This window comes from Carcharodon carcharias, chromosome 13, assembly GCF_017639515.1.
Source record: "Carcharodon carcharias isolate sCarCar2 chromosome 13, sCarCar2.pri, whole genome shotgun sequence".
In the NCBI taxonomy this organism is placed as follows: domain Eukaryota; kingdom Metazoa; phylum Chordata; class Chondrichthyes; order Lamniformes; family Lamnidae; genus Carcharodon; species Carcharodon carcharias.
Genome location: NC_054479.1, coordinates 121,313,351 through 121,329,554, shown reverse-complemented (window position 1 = coordinate 121,329,554; position 16,204 = coordinate 121,313,351). Strand labels below are relative to the sequence as shown.

General features: G+C 38.7%; 1 protein-coding gene across 3 annotated transcripts in view; it reads left to right on the top strand.

Annotated features, from left to right (window-relative positions):
* LOC121285613 (plexin-B2-like) overlaps positions 1-16,204 on the top strand; it is a 249,354-nt gene that overhangs the window by 183,138 nt on the left and 50,012 nt on the right. For all 3 annotated transcript variants that reach the window (XM_041202227.1, XM_041202228.1, XM_041202229.1), the window contains exons 6-13: positions 503-603; positions 2,251-2,377; positions 2,883-3,042; positions 4,122-4,242; positions 5,675-5,786; positions 12,151-12,252; positions 12,331-12,429; positions 14,234-14,315. In XM_041202227.1, the coding sequence (XP_041058161.1) occupies positions 503-603; positions 2,251-2,377; positions 2,883-3,042; positions 4,122-4,242; positions 5,675-5,786; positions 12,151-12,252; positions 12,331-12,429; positions 14,234-14,315 (904 nt within the window). The remainder of the gene's footprint in view (positions 1-502; positions 604-2,250; positions 2,378-2,882; positions 3,043-4,121; positions 4,243-5,674; positions 5,787-12,150; positions 12,253-12,330; positions 12,430-14,233; positions 14,316-16,204) is intronic.

Below are 16,204 nucleotides of genomic sequence, written 5' to 3'. Positions count from 1 at the left end.
AGAGAGATAGTTAGGCCCAAGATGCTCTATAGGCTGCCAGCAAAAAAAAGGGACCCCACATCTGATAAATATTTAAATACAATCCCTCAAGTTCCTGGTTGGTTACTCCATATATTCTAATCGATCTGGGCCATCAACATCAAATGAGGGAGATGAAATCTCATGCACCTCCTAGCAGTTGATTTAAGAATGGTATTGCCGCAACAAGTAATTTACTGTTCTCTTGGCACCAGTTGCATGTTGCGACTGTACCTTGCATTCAGCAGATAAAATCAGGAATTAAGTGAAATTTATCTGTGTTGACTTTGCAACTGTGTAAATATCACAATTTTTTTCCAAAGTTGTCAACTCATCAGTGGGATACAAATTGTTGCAAAACGAAATGAGATTTCAGATTTCTTGTTGCAATCATTTCATTATGCAGTAAATGGTAATTCTGTTTACCAACTTCAAAATGTGCAGAATTTCATTTTTTTTTTGTTGTTGAAAACTTGTATTTTAGATCACACGTCTGCCAGTACAAGAATGCATGAACTACAAAAGTTGTGAATCTTGTATTGCATCTGGAGATCCTTATTGTGGTTGGTGTGTAACAGAGGGAATGTAAGTTTTGCATTTTGGGAGTTTTGATTAATGCTTTCAGGATAATGTTGGGAGTGTTAGAAATGACTCCCAATGAAATGATGGAAGCAGTTAGCCTTGATTTAGTCAAATGCAGATCAGATTTCTTCTGGAAGTATGAAACTGCTGCTCATGTGGAGGTTAAATACCAGCACAAAATGATCTATTTCACTGTAATTTCTAGGTAGTAATTTTTGGTTCTGGTATATAAACGCAGCCTGATACCAGATCACATCTCCCTGTTCACAGTGCACACTTTCATTAAAGCAAATTATATTCCAACTGAAAGGTGCATATGTCCCAAGATTTGTCCCATTAACTCGCTGTTTTCAGCTACTAAACGACTAGCTACCAATTTCAGCATTTCCTATTTTTATTTCTTTTCTTATAACTACCAATCATGTTCTCAAGTGTGTATTTTTTTTGTTTTACCCTCTATTGCTCCTTTGTGGTATTCTGGCTAATGTAGGGTCCACATCTGAAATGTGAACTCAGCTGCTACATCCACAGACTATTGCTTGACCTGTGCTGTGTTTCCAAAATTTTTTGTTTGTTTTCCAGCATCTGAAATTTTTTGCTTAATGTATGCATATTTATCCGGTTTTTTTTTTCAAGGACGTCATAGCATCAACTACTCTTACCAAGAGTCTGTTCCACATAGCCATAAAAATCTGGAATGTTCTTTTCCAACTTCAGTCTTGACTGACACTTGTTAATTTTAAGTTTGTATCCCTATTTCTTTATGCAATAAAAATCAAGCAGCCTGCTTACATTCTGCTTCCTAACATTTCAGAGGTTAGGTTTTTCCGAATTTTCCTTTTCTGCAACAAAAACTAGATGAGCTTGAGTGAGTTTCTTCTGGTATAGAACTAAGAGTCCTGGAGTCATCCTCATTGCTGCTCTTTGAATCAATGGACAACCAGTGAGCTTCTCTTGCATATTCAGAAGTAGTATTTTGTAAAGGGCATCAAGCTATTTCCTTCCTTAAATTTTGAGGCTGAGGGAAAAAGAAAGATTTAGCCAGTTGGAGAAGATTACCCATGTATTTTCATTTCAATTTTAAAAATGGGTTCAATATCAATTTTCTTTTAGGACTCCAATGATACTCTTGCACATGATTCAAAACTAACTTACTAGAATTAAGTACTTCAGAACTTGCTGTCAGTATAGACTTTCTTTGAATTAGATTTTCACAGCTTCATCTGATCTCCAGTAGTATATGTTTGCATTGAAAGAAATTAATAACCTGTGTATCTGAAAGAAAATGTTAAATCCTGAAATTATGTACAGTTGTTTAACATGAACACCAGATTTCTTTAAATGGAGAAAGACCTGTAATACCAGGGCTGAAAAGATGAAATAGAGGGATAAATCAGAAATAGTGATTAAATATTAAACTTGAATATTAAAAACCTGCAGATGTAGGTGAAAAGAAAGATGAAGGGGGCTGAGTGCCATAATTTTAATGCCCTGGGAGCAAATAAGTTAGAGCAAGTCTTGATTTCAACATGGTGGAGTATAGGGATGATGAAAAACTTATATGGCAGCACAGAAATACAGTTTGCATTTCCAGATAAGTAATAGGCCAGTACCCTCATTCATACTGACGTCTATAATCTGTCTGATCAGTTGCTCCAGGAAGTTGAATTGTGCAAAAGCTGACGAAAAAGATCATTGGTTGTGGAGTCTGAACAAACAATGTCCGGCAGTTATTAGTGCTGTTCCTCAGAACATGAGTCGAAATGAACAAGGCAAGGTATGCTTCATTACGTCTAGTTTGCAGTTTCTAAAGTTAGATTAATGTTTCATTGGTTCAATGATTCTGTCTCCATGTGTAATACTGTGTGGGTATAAAATTCTCTACGTAGTAGGTCCAAACTAGATATTTCTTAAATTAATGCCAAAAATGACCAATAAGAGGATGTCTGGTAACTGCGCTCATTCTTCCTGATAATTATGCTCCAATCATCCTAATAAGTGGGTACCAACATCTAAGGTACAATTAGATTTATTCAGACCAGGACTGAAGCCTCAGAATTGCCGAATAAGTGAAATTTTGATTAAGTACATGTAATAATTTCTTAGAAGTTTGTAATTTTTAAATGTAATTTTCAATAGTACTGTAAAATTAATACCACCTAAAAATTTTAAGTAAAGTTTAAGACATTCTTGAATTGATTGTTTTGAGCTTTATGTATTGTGGCATCTCGTTGATACAGAATTATTTTACATCGTTTATATTTTTGTTTTCATGTACTTAGGTGCAACTGAACATAGACCCATTTCCTGCTTTAACGGACCAAGACCATATAGAATGTTTTTTTAATAATATCAAAAGTAATGATCCAAAACTCTCATCAGGATCTGTTACTTGTTTGTCTCCACTTGTCCATAATATAGGTGCTACGCCTCCAGGTCAAGGTGAGTTCTCCTGTGAAAGGATATACTTGTTTGAAGGAGTTTTTCAATAAAAATTATTCATGGAACATCGGAATTATGAATTCAGATGTAATAATTATAGGATTAAGCTTTAATTTTTAAGTTGTCTTTCCTCATTACACTTACCTTTTCATAATATCACCTTATATACAAAAAAAGGTCTTTGTTCATTGTCTCGTGCAGCAGTGTTTAAAATAAAAGTAGCTTTGTTTATTAGCAAATAACTTCTATACATAATTTAACATGCTTGAAACATTGCTAGACTATTGACTATTGGGGCAGAATTCTAGACAAAAATTTGAGTGCCACTATACTGAAACAGACTGATTGCTGGGTTGTATCTCTAAACCCTTTAAAACACTGTGTGAGAGAACCCTCGTACATTTGTGAACTATTATTGCTTATATTTAGCCATAGAAGAAGGCTTTACATTTTGGTGGTTTGATATAAATAGAAGTGATCAATTCGGTTTGTTCCGTAACAACATTGACCCAACAAATATTTGTACCATGATAGCAGAATATACTGAAAACATAATGTTGCCAAGGCATGCTTTTTTATTCATAGTGTGATTTTTGTAAGGACAGTTGTAATTAAGGTACAAACAAATGCACCTGAAAGAGAAAAATAGATTAATATTTTGTTTGGAACTCTCCATCAAGTTGTTGACCTGTATTTTTTCTAATCAACTTACTGTCCATTCCCAGCATTTTCTATTTTAATTCAGCTTTCCAGTATTTGCACTTTTTCCTTTTCATCTCCATTATTTGAATTGATAATGGGAAGCTTCTGATCTTAATTGTATTTTTAGATGAGCATTTGATGAGTTTTGAGGTGCCTGCATAAGAAATTGGCAATTTTCAGAGAAACATTCATGGTTTTATCTTGAGGTGAACAATACAGTTCATAATATAATGGATTTGTGCTTCTCCCCGGTTTAAAATGCAAGACACCAAATTGTTTTCCTTTGTAACATATAATAGTGTTCCTTTTTTTTAAATGCTAAGCTCACCCTTAAATTAGCATTGAAAAGATACCAATGTGGGTTTTCTTCTGTGTAGTTTATGTTGATGTTGAGGTGAAACTGAACATTATCAGTGGAGGAAGACCAATACTTTTCACAAGGACCAACTACTCATTTTATGACTGTAATGCAACCATGACACTGTTTCCAAATATTCCGTAAGTACTTTTTCTTCCAATAAGTAATTGACAAAACTAGTCAGGACACAAACTTTATATATACATATATTTTATATAGAACTTCTTAAAGTGTGCCTTCAACCTATAATAGACCCAAAATGTAAATTAGCTAAAAAAAAAGTAAGTGCAAGTATTTTATGATATTAGAAATCAAGAAGGTATCCCATGTGAAAGTACTTTCAACGCTCAGTACTTTTATGCATTTAGTAACCAACTGATCACATTGTAGCTGTAGGACCATGCAAACAAAAGAGCAACTAAGCACTGTCCTAAACTGGAGAAAGACCACACAAGCTTACATGAAAACATGAGAGCAGGAGTGGGCCATTCAACCTCTTGAGCTTGTTGTGTCATTCTTATTTCTTACCTAGTGGCAAAAGCTTTTTTAAATTAAAGAACAAGAGGAGTCTAGGATGTAGGAGTGTAGCTAGTGCAGCAATTGGAAAGGAATGGACAGTGGCAACACCCAAATACTTGAGAAAATGGGAGGCTTGGAGGTGAAAGGTAGCACGTGTAGAGGCATTGAATAGCTAGGTAAAGTTCTAAGCCCATAACCTCAGTGGAGCTTACTTGGCAATGATGATAGTGACTCAATGCTAGAAAGAAGAAGTGGCTTATCTTTGAAAGCCATAGAGGCACTGGTCAGGAATGGAGTGCAAAACTATAGCACAATGCACATATATATTCTTGTGAACCTTGAAACCAAGGAGTCAGCAAGGAATAAATGAGTTCATGTGTCGGCAGGAGCAGGCTAAGTAGCACATGCTGCCCAAAGGCCAAAAGATAAGTGATGATCCATGTTATCACTGGCTGCCCTGAGGTAAGGATTTTTTTTTAAATTAGTTCACGAGATGTGGGTATCACTGAAAGGCCAGGATTATTCCCCATTTCTTATTGCCCTTGAGAAGGTGATGGTAAGTCTTTGTGTATACCATACAAACAAAATGGCTTGCTAGGCCATTTCAGGGGGCAGTCATCCACTGCTGTGGATCTGGAGGGACATATAGGCCAGACTGGGTAAGGATGACAGATTTCCTTCTCTGAAGGGCTATAGTGAACCAGCTTAGTGTTTATGACAATCCAATAGTTACGTGGTCATTTCCTGAATGCTGTACTTGCTCAACACCTGTTGCATCTATAATTTTTTGCATTTCTGATGAAAGGCCATCAGCCTGAAGCATTAACTGTTTCTCACTACACTGATGCTGCCTGACCTGCACAGTATTTCCAGCCTTTTCTGTTTTTACTTTGAACTTCCAGCATCCATAGTATTTTGTTTTTGTGTATGTATTTCTTATTTAATTTTGGGCTCAAAAGCTTCAGATTAAGAAGCAACTATGCTAACCATAGACACAATAGCTGTTGTGATTTAATAATTTGATTTATATATGTACATGCATTTACTATTTAGGTGTGATTCATGTGTAAGGAGCAAGTGGACTTGTCACTGGGATATTTCAGAACACAGGTGCAAAGATGGTAGCGGGAAAGCAGATCAATCAAATATTGTTCAAAGTAAAATGGTAAGGTTTTTATTTATTGTCTTAATTGGTGTGAAGCCAGATAAAACAATTAACATCAAACATCATTGCAAAGGCTGTAATGCTGAAGTACAATGAGATTAATTGCTGAACTTGGATATATCGTGAAAATATTCAAAATCCCAGTTGAAGTACCATGAAGCAGAACTGAGTAGTCCTGATGTAACAAAATTAACCTGTATGAACAATGAATGACCAGGGTTAACTTTTTATTGTTTTAGCTCATATGGAACTGGTAATTTGATGGTATTGAAATTCTAAGCTTGAATAGATTGGAATCTTATTTTTGTGTTAGGTTTGTGACCTGAAATGGTCCATATATTTAACTAAAGGACTCTATTGAGACTGACAGATTACTATGATTGAAATGGCAATAGAAATATTCATTAAATTCATTAACTTCCTAATGAACAAGTTCCTGATGTAGATAAAGTTCTATGGCAAAAAAAATTAATTGTTGATTAGAAAAGGTTTGGGAATGTCTGGCATGTGGGAAACTTCATGCAAACTAAGTACTTTATATTTTAATATATTATAGATATATATCTGCATGCATTTCCTATTAACTTTTTCTGTTCTAAGTTTGTGTGTTCACATTTATAATAAAAACTGCCTTTATATTAGACACATTGTAATTACAGCCTCTGCCAAGCAGAAGAGCAGTTGCGCCTCCACTGGCTTGGGTGGTGGTTATAATTACAGAATGGCGAGTTCACACAAGCAGTTTCTATTTTAAATGCAGTCGTAGGAATTTTATATCACAAAAAGAAGAAAAGCATGTGTGGCTTTAAAATGGGAATTGAATTGTATTTGTGTACCTAGACCCAATTATCCCCTGCCTTGTAATCCCACTTCATCAAAATCACCTTTTGGTCCTGACGTTCCATGTTCAATGTCAGGGGCGCTTGACTCAAGCCTAAGATATTTGTATGACTCCAAGTTCAAGTTTTTAGTTCCTTACTCCAAAGGCTATTTCTTAGAATTCAAAAAAAAATTTTCAGTTGTCTGCCTTTTTCTTTCTCATCTGCAAACATTAATTCATGGTGGGTGAGGTTTCTTAGAAGCTGCGAGTCTAATGATACCTTTTCCTAGTCATCATTCTTGACCTGTCAGCCCAGAAAACGAGTGCTGATTGACTCATTTCAGCTGAGCCTGATTTCTGTCTTTCTGATGTTTTCACATACTTTCCTGTGGCAGTCATTGGATAGGGGTAAAAACCTGATTGACTTTTTTATATGATTCGTTCATGAGATATGGGTGTTGCTGGCAAGGCCAGCTTCACTGCCCATCCCTAATTTCTCTTTAGGAGGGGATGGTGGGCTGCCTTTTAGAACCGCTGCAGAACGTGTGGTGTAGATGTTCCCGCAGTGCTGTTAGGTAACAAGTTCCAGGATTTTGAACCATTGTCAGTGAAGGAATTGTGATATATTTCCAAGTCAAGGTGGTATGTAATTTGGGGAGAGGAAATTGCAGGTAGTAGTGTTCCCTTGCATTTGCTGCCATGTCCTTCTAGATGGTAGAGGCTGCAGGTTTGGGATGTGCTTTCTAAGGAGTCTTGGCAAGTTGCTACAGTGCTTCTTGTAGACAGTACACACTGCAGCCATTGTGTACTATTAGTGGAGGGAGTTAATATTTAAGGTGCATAATCAAGTGAACTGCTTTGTCCTGGATGGTGTCAAGTTCCAGAGTATTGTAGTAGCTGCACTCACGCAGGCAAGTGAAGAGAATTCCATCATACTCCTGTGCCTTGTAGATGGTAGACAAGCTTTACAAGTCAGGAGGTGAGTCACTTGCCAAAGAAATACCCAACCTCTGACCTGTCTTTTTAGCCATAATATTTTTATGACTGATCCAGTAAAAGTTTCCGATTTGATGGTGGCCCCAGGGGCTGAATTGTATGATCTCTTTCCCCCACCCCCCCCCCCCCCCACCACCACCACCACCACCACCACCACCACCACCACCCAGCCATCCCCCTTTGCTGGCGTATTTGAAGGCAGTAAGGAGCACATAAAGTGGGTTGCCAACCCAATACCTTAATGCCCACCCCAAGCTGTTCCCCATATTTGGGGGTGAGGGTTTGGGAACGGGTAAGATGTCAGGCAGCCTTCTGCTTTTAGGCCAATTGAGGCCCTTAAGTAGACAATTAACTGCCACTTAAGGGCCTCATTCCACCTCCGCTGTAATTTTTTGGTCTGCGGGAAAGGCAGAAAGAAGGTGACTAGTTGGCTGCTTGCACTGCATGAGCTAAAGGCAGGCAGGAAGTGGGATAACTTCCTTTTTGGGGTGTCCTGTCCCCGTCAGGGGCATCCCCTCCCCTCAAGATGATACACTATCTTCCCCCGGCCTCTCTAACCAGATTCCCACTTTCCCCCCTTCACCTTCATGGGGTTTGCCTGGGACCAAGGGGAGAAATGATGGGCCCTGGTTCTTCTCCTGTTTCTGTGCCCCTTATCCCTCCATCCCCCCCAATCCCACCCCTGAATGATGCATGTTATTTTCTCTCCTTTCAAGGTACACTAAACAATCACACAAAAGTCCCTGTAAAATGATATAACCTATTGTTGTCACCTGGTTACAAATATTGTCCAATATAAATGTATATATCCAGCATCGGTCATTAATATTAAGAACAGCAACAACGATATAATGTGGTATTAGTTTGTGTGCACCTGATAGGTGATCCTACTACGACTATTAAACAAACCAGAGAGTACAAATTTTATTTTAGCAGCACTGAGCAATATTATTATCTTGACAGGAAAATAACATAAAATATTAGTTACTATAAACACTGCGCAGATGATAACACTGATTTTGGTGACTGCCTCATTAACATGTTCTGTATGTGATGACAGTAAATTCATATTTGAGGAAAGATTCAAGAAAACCTTCCAAATTTTGTTTTATGTATTTCGACCACCTGTTCTATATAGAAAAGAAAGACCCTCTGCATGCTACAGCTTAGTGTTTCATTGCTGGAGAGCTGTAGAAGGGAGGAGAGGAAGAGAGGCAACGGTCCCATTCACTTGCTGTTGCCTAAGCTCTCTCCTTCCTCCCTGGACACACTGACACAGCACTTAGCGCACTCACAATAACTCAGTTTCACTAAAAGTGAAGTTCCAGTTTCCGGGGAGTGGCTCATGCTGTTGATGCAGGCAACAGCCAGGTCTTGCCAACAGAGACTCCCTGTTCTTTCATTTTCTGTTTCTCCTCCTTGGCCTCCCTGAAGATGTCATCACAAATTATCCAGTGCAGCCAAAAGACTTATGTATGGTGACCAGCAGAAATGACCAGAATAACTGCTCCAGCAGCTCCAATCACAGGTTCCCTCTCTCCAGGCCTTGCTGCTCCTCATATCATAGATCTGTCACTGGCAGAGTAGCAAAAGCAAGAGGGAGTGAACCTGTGATTGGAGGAGCTGGAGCAATGACTAACTTGAGAACTGAGTACACAATCTTGTCTGTCTCCTTGCTTTCCCCAATACAGTACATGCATTCAACAGATATTAGCACTTTATGAGAAGATAACGTGGGAGCTTCAAAAGAAAGCCCTCAGCAGTATACTCACAACTGCAGATCTGTTCATTTATTATAACTTGTTCATTTCTTTTCATACATGCAATAAAATGCATTACTGGACAAAGTTTACAGACCAATCAGCATGAGACAGCATCATGCGGAGTCACTGGAAAACCCACTAGGCAAGCACATCACCAGAAATCCAAGAATGAAAGGAAGACCTTGCATGTATCTGGCTTGGAAGAGACAGAATCTGAGAGTGGAGAAGCAGTTCTGTCTTCTTGCACTCGCTGCTCCTCCAATGACTGCACTGTGGTCAGTTCCCTCTCTGAGCAATTGTCAATTTAACTGACTTGCCAAAAGCAGCAAACATTTTCGGGTGGTTTTGTGGTTGACTGTCTTTTTTTTAAAAAAATAAAGGTCAGAATTGTTTGCTTCATTGACAGTTGCCATGAGGAGGAGCTGCTACTATTGCTTTGTAGGCTTCCGGTGGGCTTTTAGGAAAAATCTGAAACTGACAGTTCCAATTTTTTTTAAAGCTGGTCTTTCAGGTCGGAAGCTCTGGCTGCTCTGTTCTGTCTGGACAATGATAACTTTGTTTACAACAATGAGTCCAAGCCACCCTAGCCCCTAGGTCCTGTGTTTTGCACTGTGCGCCCCCCCTCACCCAGGCCCTGGTTTGCCAGGCAGGCCTGTACAAAATCCCCGGACTTGCCTTTTCCTCAAAGATTGCCTGTAGTTCCCGCCAATCAGATTGGCTTGCAGCTCTCTAAGGCGGGACTTTTTGTCCCTGAGGGGCTGAAGTTCCACTCTCACCCTACTAAGGCCACCACCAGCATATTATCACTGCTGGGCAGCTGGATTTCTGGCTAGTGAAGTGCTGACAGACTTTCAACTCTGTCATCTCATAACATGATCACATACTGGAAGGTGGCTTTCCAATACTTGATATAGTTGGTTGTGAGAGGCAAGCAGTTTTTTTTTTTCTATAGCCCTGGACTTCTGAAGCTTATAGTTATATCTCTGTCCTGCTTAGCTGTGAGAAGCTTCCTGGACAGTTTCTGCCTGCTGCAGCTCATTGTGATGGCTGCTTCATCACATGCAGACCCTTGCAGCTCCCTGATCCACATGGAGGGCTAATGCCTTTGCTTGTGCTTGGGGTGGGGTGATGTAACGCCTGAAACTGCAAGCTTTGGTGGATGGTTGTATTCAAAGATGTCATCTTCGGCAGGGACCAGATGCTGAAAAGGGACAAAAGATAGGATGGCACTGGGAAGCTGGGCATTAGCAGGTAATAGTCTTCAGAATGCAGTTTGAAGTTGGAAGGTTTGCTGAATATTTGCTGAAGTGAACGAAGGATGTAGACACCCTGCTCAGTCCACCAGCCTCAATGGCAGACCTTAAATTTGCAACAGTCACAGATTGAAACTTGATAATATTTTGACCAATAAAAGAATAAAAAGCATATTGAGTATTGGTGTGCATCATGCTGCCATTAGTATTGTAATTGAGACGAGTTGTACAGTCATGATTTCAGGGTGTCCCAAAGACTTTACAACCAATTGTTTTTTTTAAGCATACCCTCTCTTGTAGGAAGCATCACAATACATATTGGCCTTGCCAGCAAAATGAATTAATGAATAAGAAAGCAAAGCCAACTTGTGCATAGCAAGTCCCCTGAAACAGCTAAGAGATAAATGACCAGATCATCTGTTTTAGTGATTTTGGTTGGATAATTTGACGAAGACACCAGGGGAGAATCCCCTGCCCCTCTTTGAAATAGTGCCAAAGGACGTTTTATGTCCACCTGATACTGCAGATGGGGTCTTGGTATGACATCTCATTCTAAAGATGGCACCTCTGACGGTACAGCACTTGCTCAGTACTGCACTGGAGCGACAGCCTAGATTTTGTGCTCAAGCTTCTAGAGTGGGACTTGAACCCACCAACATTCTGATTCAGGCTAGAGAGCTACTGATGAGTCACAGTTGATATTAGTGAGGTCGCATTTGAAAAATTATGCCCCATTTCAAGCTAAGCTAGTTCAAAGCAAATCCAAGAAAATCCAATTGCTGCCAGGAAATCATTGCCCCAAAAGAGCATATAAGTTTAAATGGGAGATGAATACTTTGGACAGAGTCTGAGGCAGAGAATCAGGATTAAAAGGATAAAAAGATGCCCTGTCTAACAAGATGGAAGAGCAGACCAAATGGATGGGCAGAATGGCCAACTCCAGCTCCTAACATAAGTTAATCTAAATTCAGTGCGGGACGAGAGAACGCAAGTTCTTGAAAAGATGAATAAAATTTAAATGAGTCTGTTGAGAAGAAATTACTTCCTCCTCTCACATCAGTGGATTTCATGCATCCTCAACAAAATTAGTTGCGCCCATGTTGATGCAAAAAATAGGGCTTGAAGTTATAAGGCTGTGAATAAACGCAGCTGATCAAATACTTCCCAGTATACAGTTGTACTTCGTCCATGGTGAAGTCAGCTTTGGAAAGAAACTCTGGATAGATATTATGGTGTTATCAATGACTATCTTTGGCTGTGGGAAGAAATCATAAACTTTGCTTCAGATGATTGATTAAGGTCTCTTTCTTGATATGGTAGATTTTATGTGGTCAGTGGAAGTGTGGTCTTCCTCTTTTTTATTTTTGCATTACTTAATGTAAATGAAGCTCACTGTGGGGTTGGGAGGTTGGTTTTATTCCACCCGAAAGAAATTACTTCTGAGTAAATAGTACTGAAGAGGGGATTTTTAATTTATTTGATATAAAACTGTTTTTAAATAGTACATCTCAATTTGTTTGGCCTCTTTCTAGGCTCAAGACTGTCCACGATTTGAAAATCCATCAGCACAATTAATTCCATTGAGCGCGAATGCTAGTATTACATTTCAAGGGAAGAATTTAAGTTTCTATCGGGTAAGTGCAAGAAGAAATTTTTTCTTGGTTACAAAATGAAAAACAGACACTTTAATTTTTCTATTTTGCCTCACACAGGACAAGACATTCAGACTGATAATTGCTGACAATTTAACGAAAAAGAATCTTAGTGTGGAAAGGGAGCCATCAGATATGTTTTCGAGTGAAACATTTAAGGTTAGTAATTCAACTGAAGAGTTTTTCAGTTGTTCTGTTATATAATATTGCAGACTTTTAAAAGCTTGCAGGCTTGTCCTAGTGATATTAAGAAGCCAACAACCTGTATTGCAAAGTCAACATTGTGGAAAGTCATGCGCACAAGTAATTGATTCCTATCTATCTATTTATTAGAATCATATTAAAAGCTTTCATTGAATTAACTTTCTGCTCACCACTTTTGAAGACCATAAAATTTTGAATTGTTTTCTTTGATCAGGATTTATATTGATATTTCTATTAATAGCATATCACTTACTATTAATAGCATATCAGTAAGTGTTAGTGATTTTGAAATGGTGGAGTTATCACTGAAGCATCCATTCCAATTTATAAGCTTAATTTAAAAAGAAAATCATCTACTCTCCACATTAGATGTAAGGGGAACATGTAATGGAGACAGAAGGGAGGTTACTTTATAACCTAAATTTCTAAAGATTTTGTAATACTGGGGAGAAATTTGTTACTGTCAGTTTTATGTTTTGGACATAAAATTCTCATGGTAGGGAGCCAATTTGCAGTCAGGATCCCATGCGCCTGATGAATTTTCCCAAAACGTGTGCTAGCTGCTTAATTTCATAAGCGGCCAGTGGAATTGGGCATTAGGTCCCTAGACTATTCCAACTCTGGGGCCATACACCTCTTTCAGGACCCTGCTGGTTATATTTGGTTAATATATTCGGGTAAAAATGCCTCTGTTTAACATTGTAAAATAGCACACAGATGAATTATTTCCTTTGAGTGGTATTGATTTGCGATGCTCAATGATCCTTTTCTGGAGTGACACCTTAAATACCAGCATTACACAAATGATTATTTCAGACAGCAGAGGGATAGGTTATTAATACTTGAATAACTGGTTACATTAAAGAAACATTTGCTTTGGCTGTAGTGGTTTGGAGGGCTGCCCATACAGTGCAATTGAGTTACTTAAGTATTTAATTGTTTATATTTATAGTTGTACTTTGTTGTTCTTAAATGCCGAATGTGAAATACATCCCTTGTTCTAAGGTTTCTGTTGTATTAAGGGGAAGGGTCAACCTACAGTATTGGTGATTAGGATTTATTTAGTAAGCCTGCCATTACTGAGCTGATTTTAACTCAACCTTCATTTTCTAAGTTTAGGGAGCTGTTGAGGTGATCCATTTGCAACATTTCATGGCAACCCAAAGTTGACATTACATTCTGAGGTGACTTCAGATCTCCTGAAGAAGGCTGGTTCAGTATTTCAGTTGCATATAGTCCAACTCCAGGCATACTCTTGGGATCCTGAGCATTTTAGAAGCTTGCGTGAATGTTTCTAAAGTTTGGAGACTTCCACACACTCAATGTGGAGCTCTGCAAATGTGGTTATAGCAAAAGATGTCCCTGTCGTCGTCTTAGGCAGTCCCTCGGGATCAAGGATAACTTGCTTCCACTCTGGTTAGATTGGTTCTGAGATGGCTGATAAGTCCAGTACAAATGTGGCCGCTGCATATGTGTATTGGTTTCCATTCCTCTTCCCCCCACCCACCTTTCAATTCGGTACTGAAAACAAAAGGTGACTTGAGACATCCTATATTTGCCACCAAAGGGATTTTGTTGATCATGTGAACAATTAAGCAAACTGACCTGTTCAATTCAAATTAGTTGAACCCAGAAGTGCTGAGGGGACTGGAATAACTGAACCTTAGCTGCCTATTTGGGATTGCAGTTGATCAGTTTGATGACATGAAAAGTACTTTAAATTGGACGCAATTCACTTTTGTATAAAATGTGTTTTCAGCTTTCCAAGACTCAAAATGAAACCCGTATCATTCATTTCTCTGTACAAGTAGAAAGGAAAACAATAGACAGCAGGTTAGATGGTAAGTGATTTTTTTTCTGTAAAAGATCAGGAACATACTGGGGTGTAGTGGGTCAGGTGGAGAGAAGAAAAGCTGAAGTTAAGAATGCAGGGCAATTTGAAAGGAAATTAAGAAGCATTAGCACTAATGCTCAATGTGCTTCTGAAAATTACTTCTGACAATTTTATTCACTCCCCTTGTCCTGAAGAAATTGGCTGCCTGCTAAAGTTTGGTTCCATGCCTGTAAAGTACCTCCAGCAGCTATTCAACTGTAGGCATCACGATTGAGCCCAGTCCTGTTTGCTTTAGATGTAGATGAGCATACAGTTCTTGTAGGTATCCCTTGACAGCAAACAGGAGTCTGAACCCTGGTTGATTCTTTTTATTCCTAACTCAGAATCATGAAGACTAATTTTAACACCATTAGTGTTGACTTGGTTTAGAGTAGTTACCTCAGAATACCATTGTGATATAACCCAGGAAGGTTCAAAGAATGAAAAATGTTGCAAATAGTTGTAATTTATAGATCTCTTCTAAATATTTTAATAAATCTGATCACTAAATTGTATATGTAGGATCATTATAGGAATTCTGCTGTGTGTAACTCCCTCGCTCCCCAAATCATGTTCGTCATCTGCAAGGCACAAGTCAGGGAGTGAAAGAATGCTCCCCGCTTGCTTGGAGGAGCAGATCTTCAGCGATCCTCAAGAAACTTGACTCTAAGCCGGACAAAACAACCTACTTGATTAGCACCCCATCCACCACATTAAACATTCACTACCTCCGCTACATGCGCACCTTGGCTGCAGGGTGCACTATCTATATGATGCACTGTAGAAACTCGTCAAGGCTTCTTCGACAGCACCTTCCAAATTCACGACTTTTACCACCTAGAGGAACAATGACCAAAGGCATGTGGGAACACTACCACTTCTCACATTCTCCTCTAAGTCACACACCATCTTGATTTGGAAGTATATTACCATTCTTTCATTGTCTCTGGGTCAAAATCCTAGAACTCCCCCTCTTACAGCCTTATGGATACACATGGGCAGTAGTGGTTCAAGGAGGTGGCTCACCGCCACTTCCTCGTGGGCAATTAGGGATGGGAAATAAATGCTGGCCTGGCCAGTGACACTCATCTCATGAATGAATTTTTAAAAATCCAGATACATGGCAATTATTTGGTAATTATAAGGTACAGGTATGTTTTGTTTAAAATAAAAGCCTCCAGTAATTCTGTAGACATCATAATGTTAATGTTATTAGAGCTTGAAGATTCTCTGCTGAAATAGCGAACTGGAAATTTTAGGAGAATAAAATCGTATTAGTTTGCTTTAGTCAGCTTCAAGGCCCCTAAACAGGCTCACTAGATAACTATTAAAAGTAACTGGTGTAAGGCATCCTGGTGTTACAATAGCTTGGTATGAAAATGTCCTCCGTCATGTAGAGTATAGGTCTGATTACAATTTCGTTTGCATGATTAATATGAATTTTCTATGTTCAGTTTAGTGCCTTGCCTCCAGGCATTTTAGACTGCAGAAATAGGGAATATATAAGTTCAGTGTTTTGAGTGAAACAGGGAGAAATTGGCTTGTGTTTTTGCCTCTGATTAGTACCTAGAAGCATGCATGTGTTGACATTGAGTGGAGACAGTATTAGGTTGCCTGAGATAAACCTCTTCAGCTAGATAATCTATCAATAGTTAGTCTGTTCTGTTGCTTATTCTGCTCGTCAGTGAGGAATAGCAGTATGGCTAAGGTGGTTGTAGGGGAAGGGATTTAAGTAATGTGTGTGTAATTTTTGATTCACTGATTTTTCTGTGCCTTAAATAATCCCTTTTACTTTAAATGTCTGTACTAATTGGAATTATTTTTCCAGAATAGCTTACATATATAGGTACTAAAATA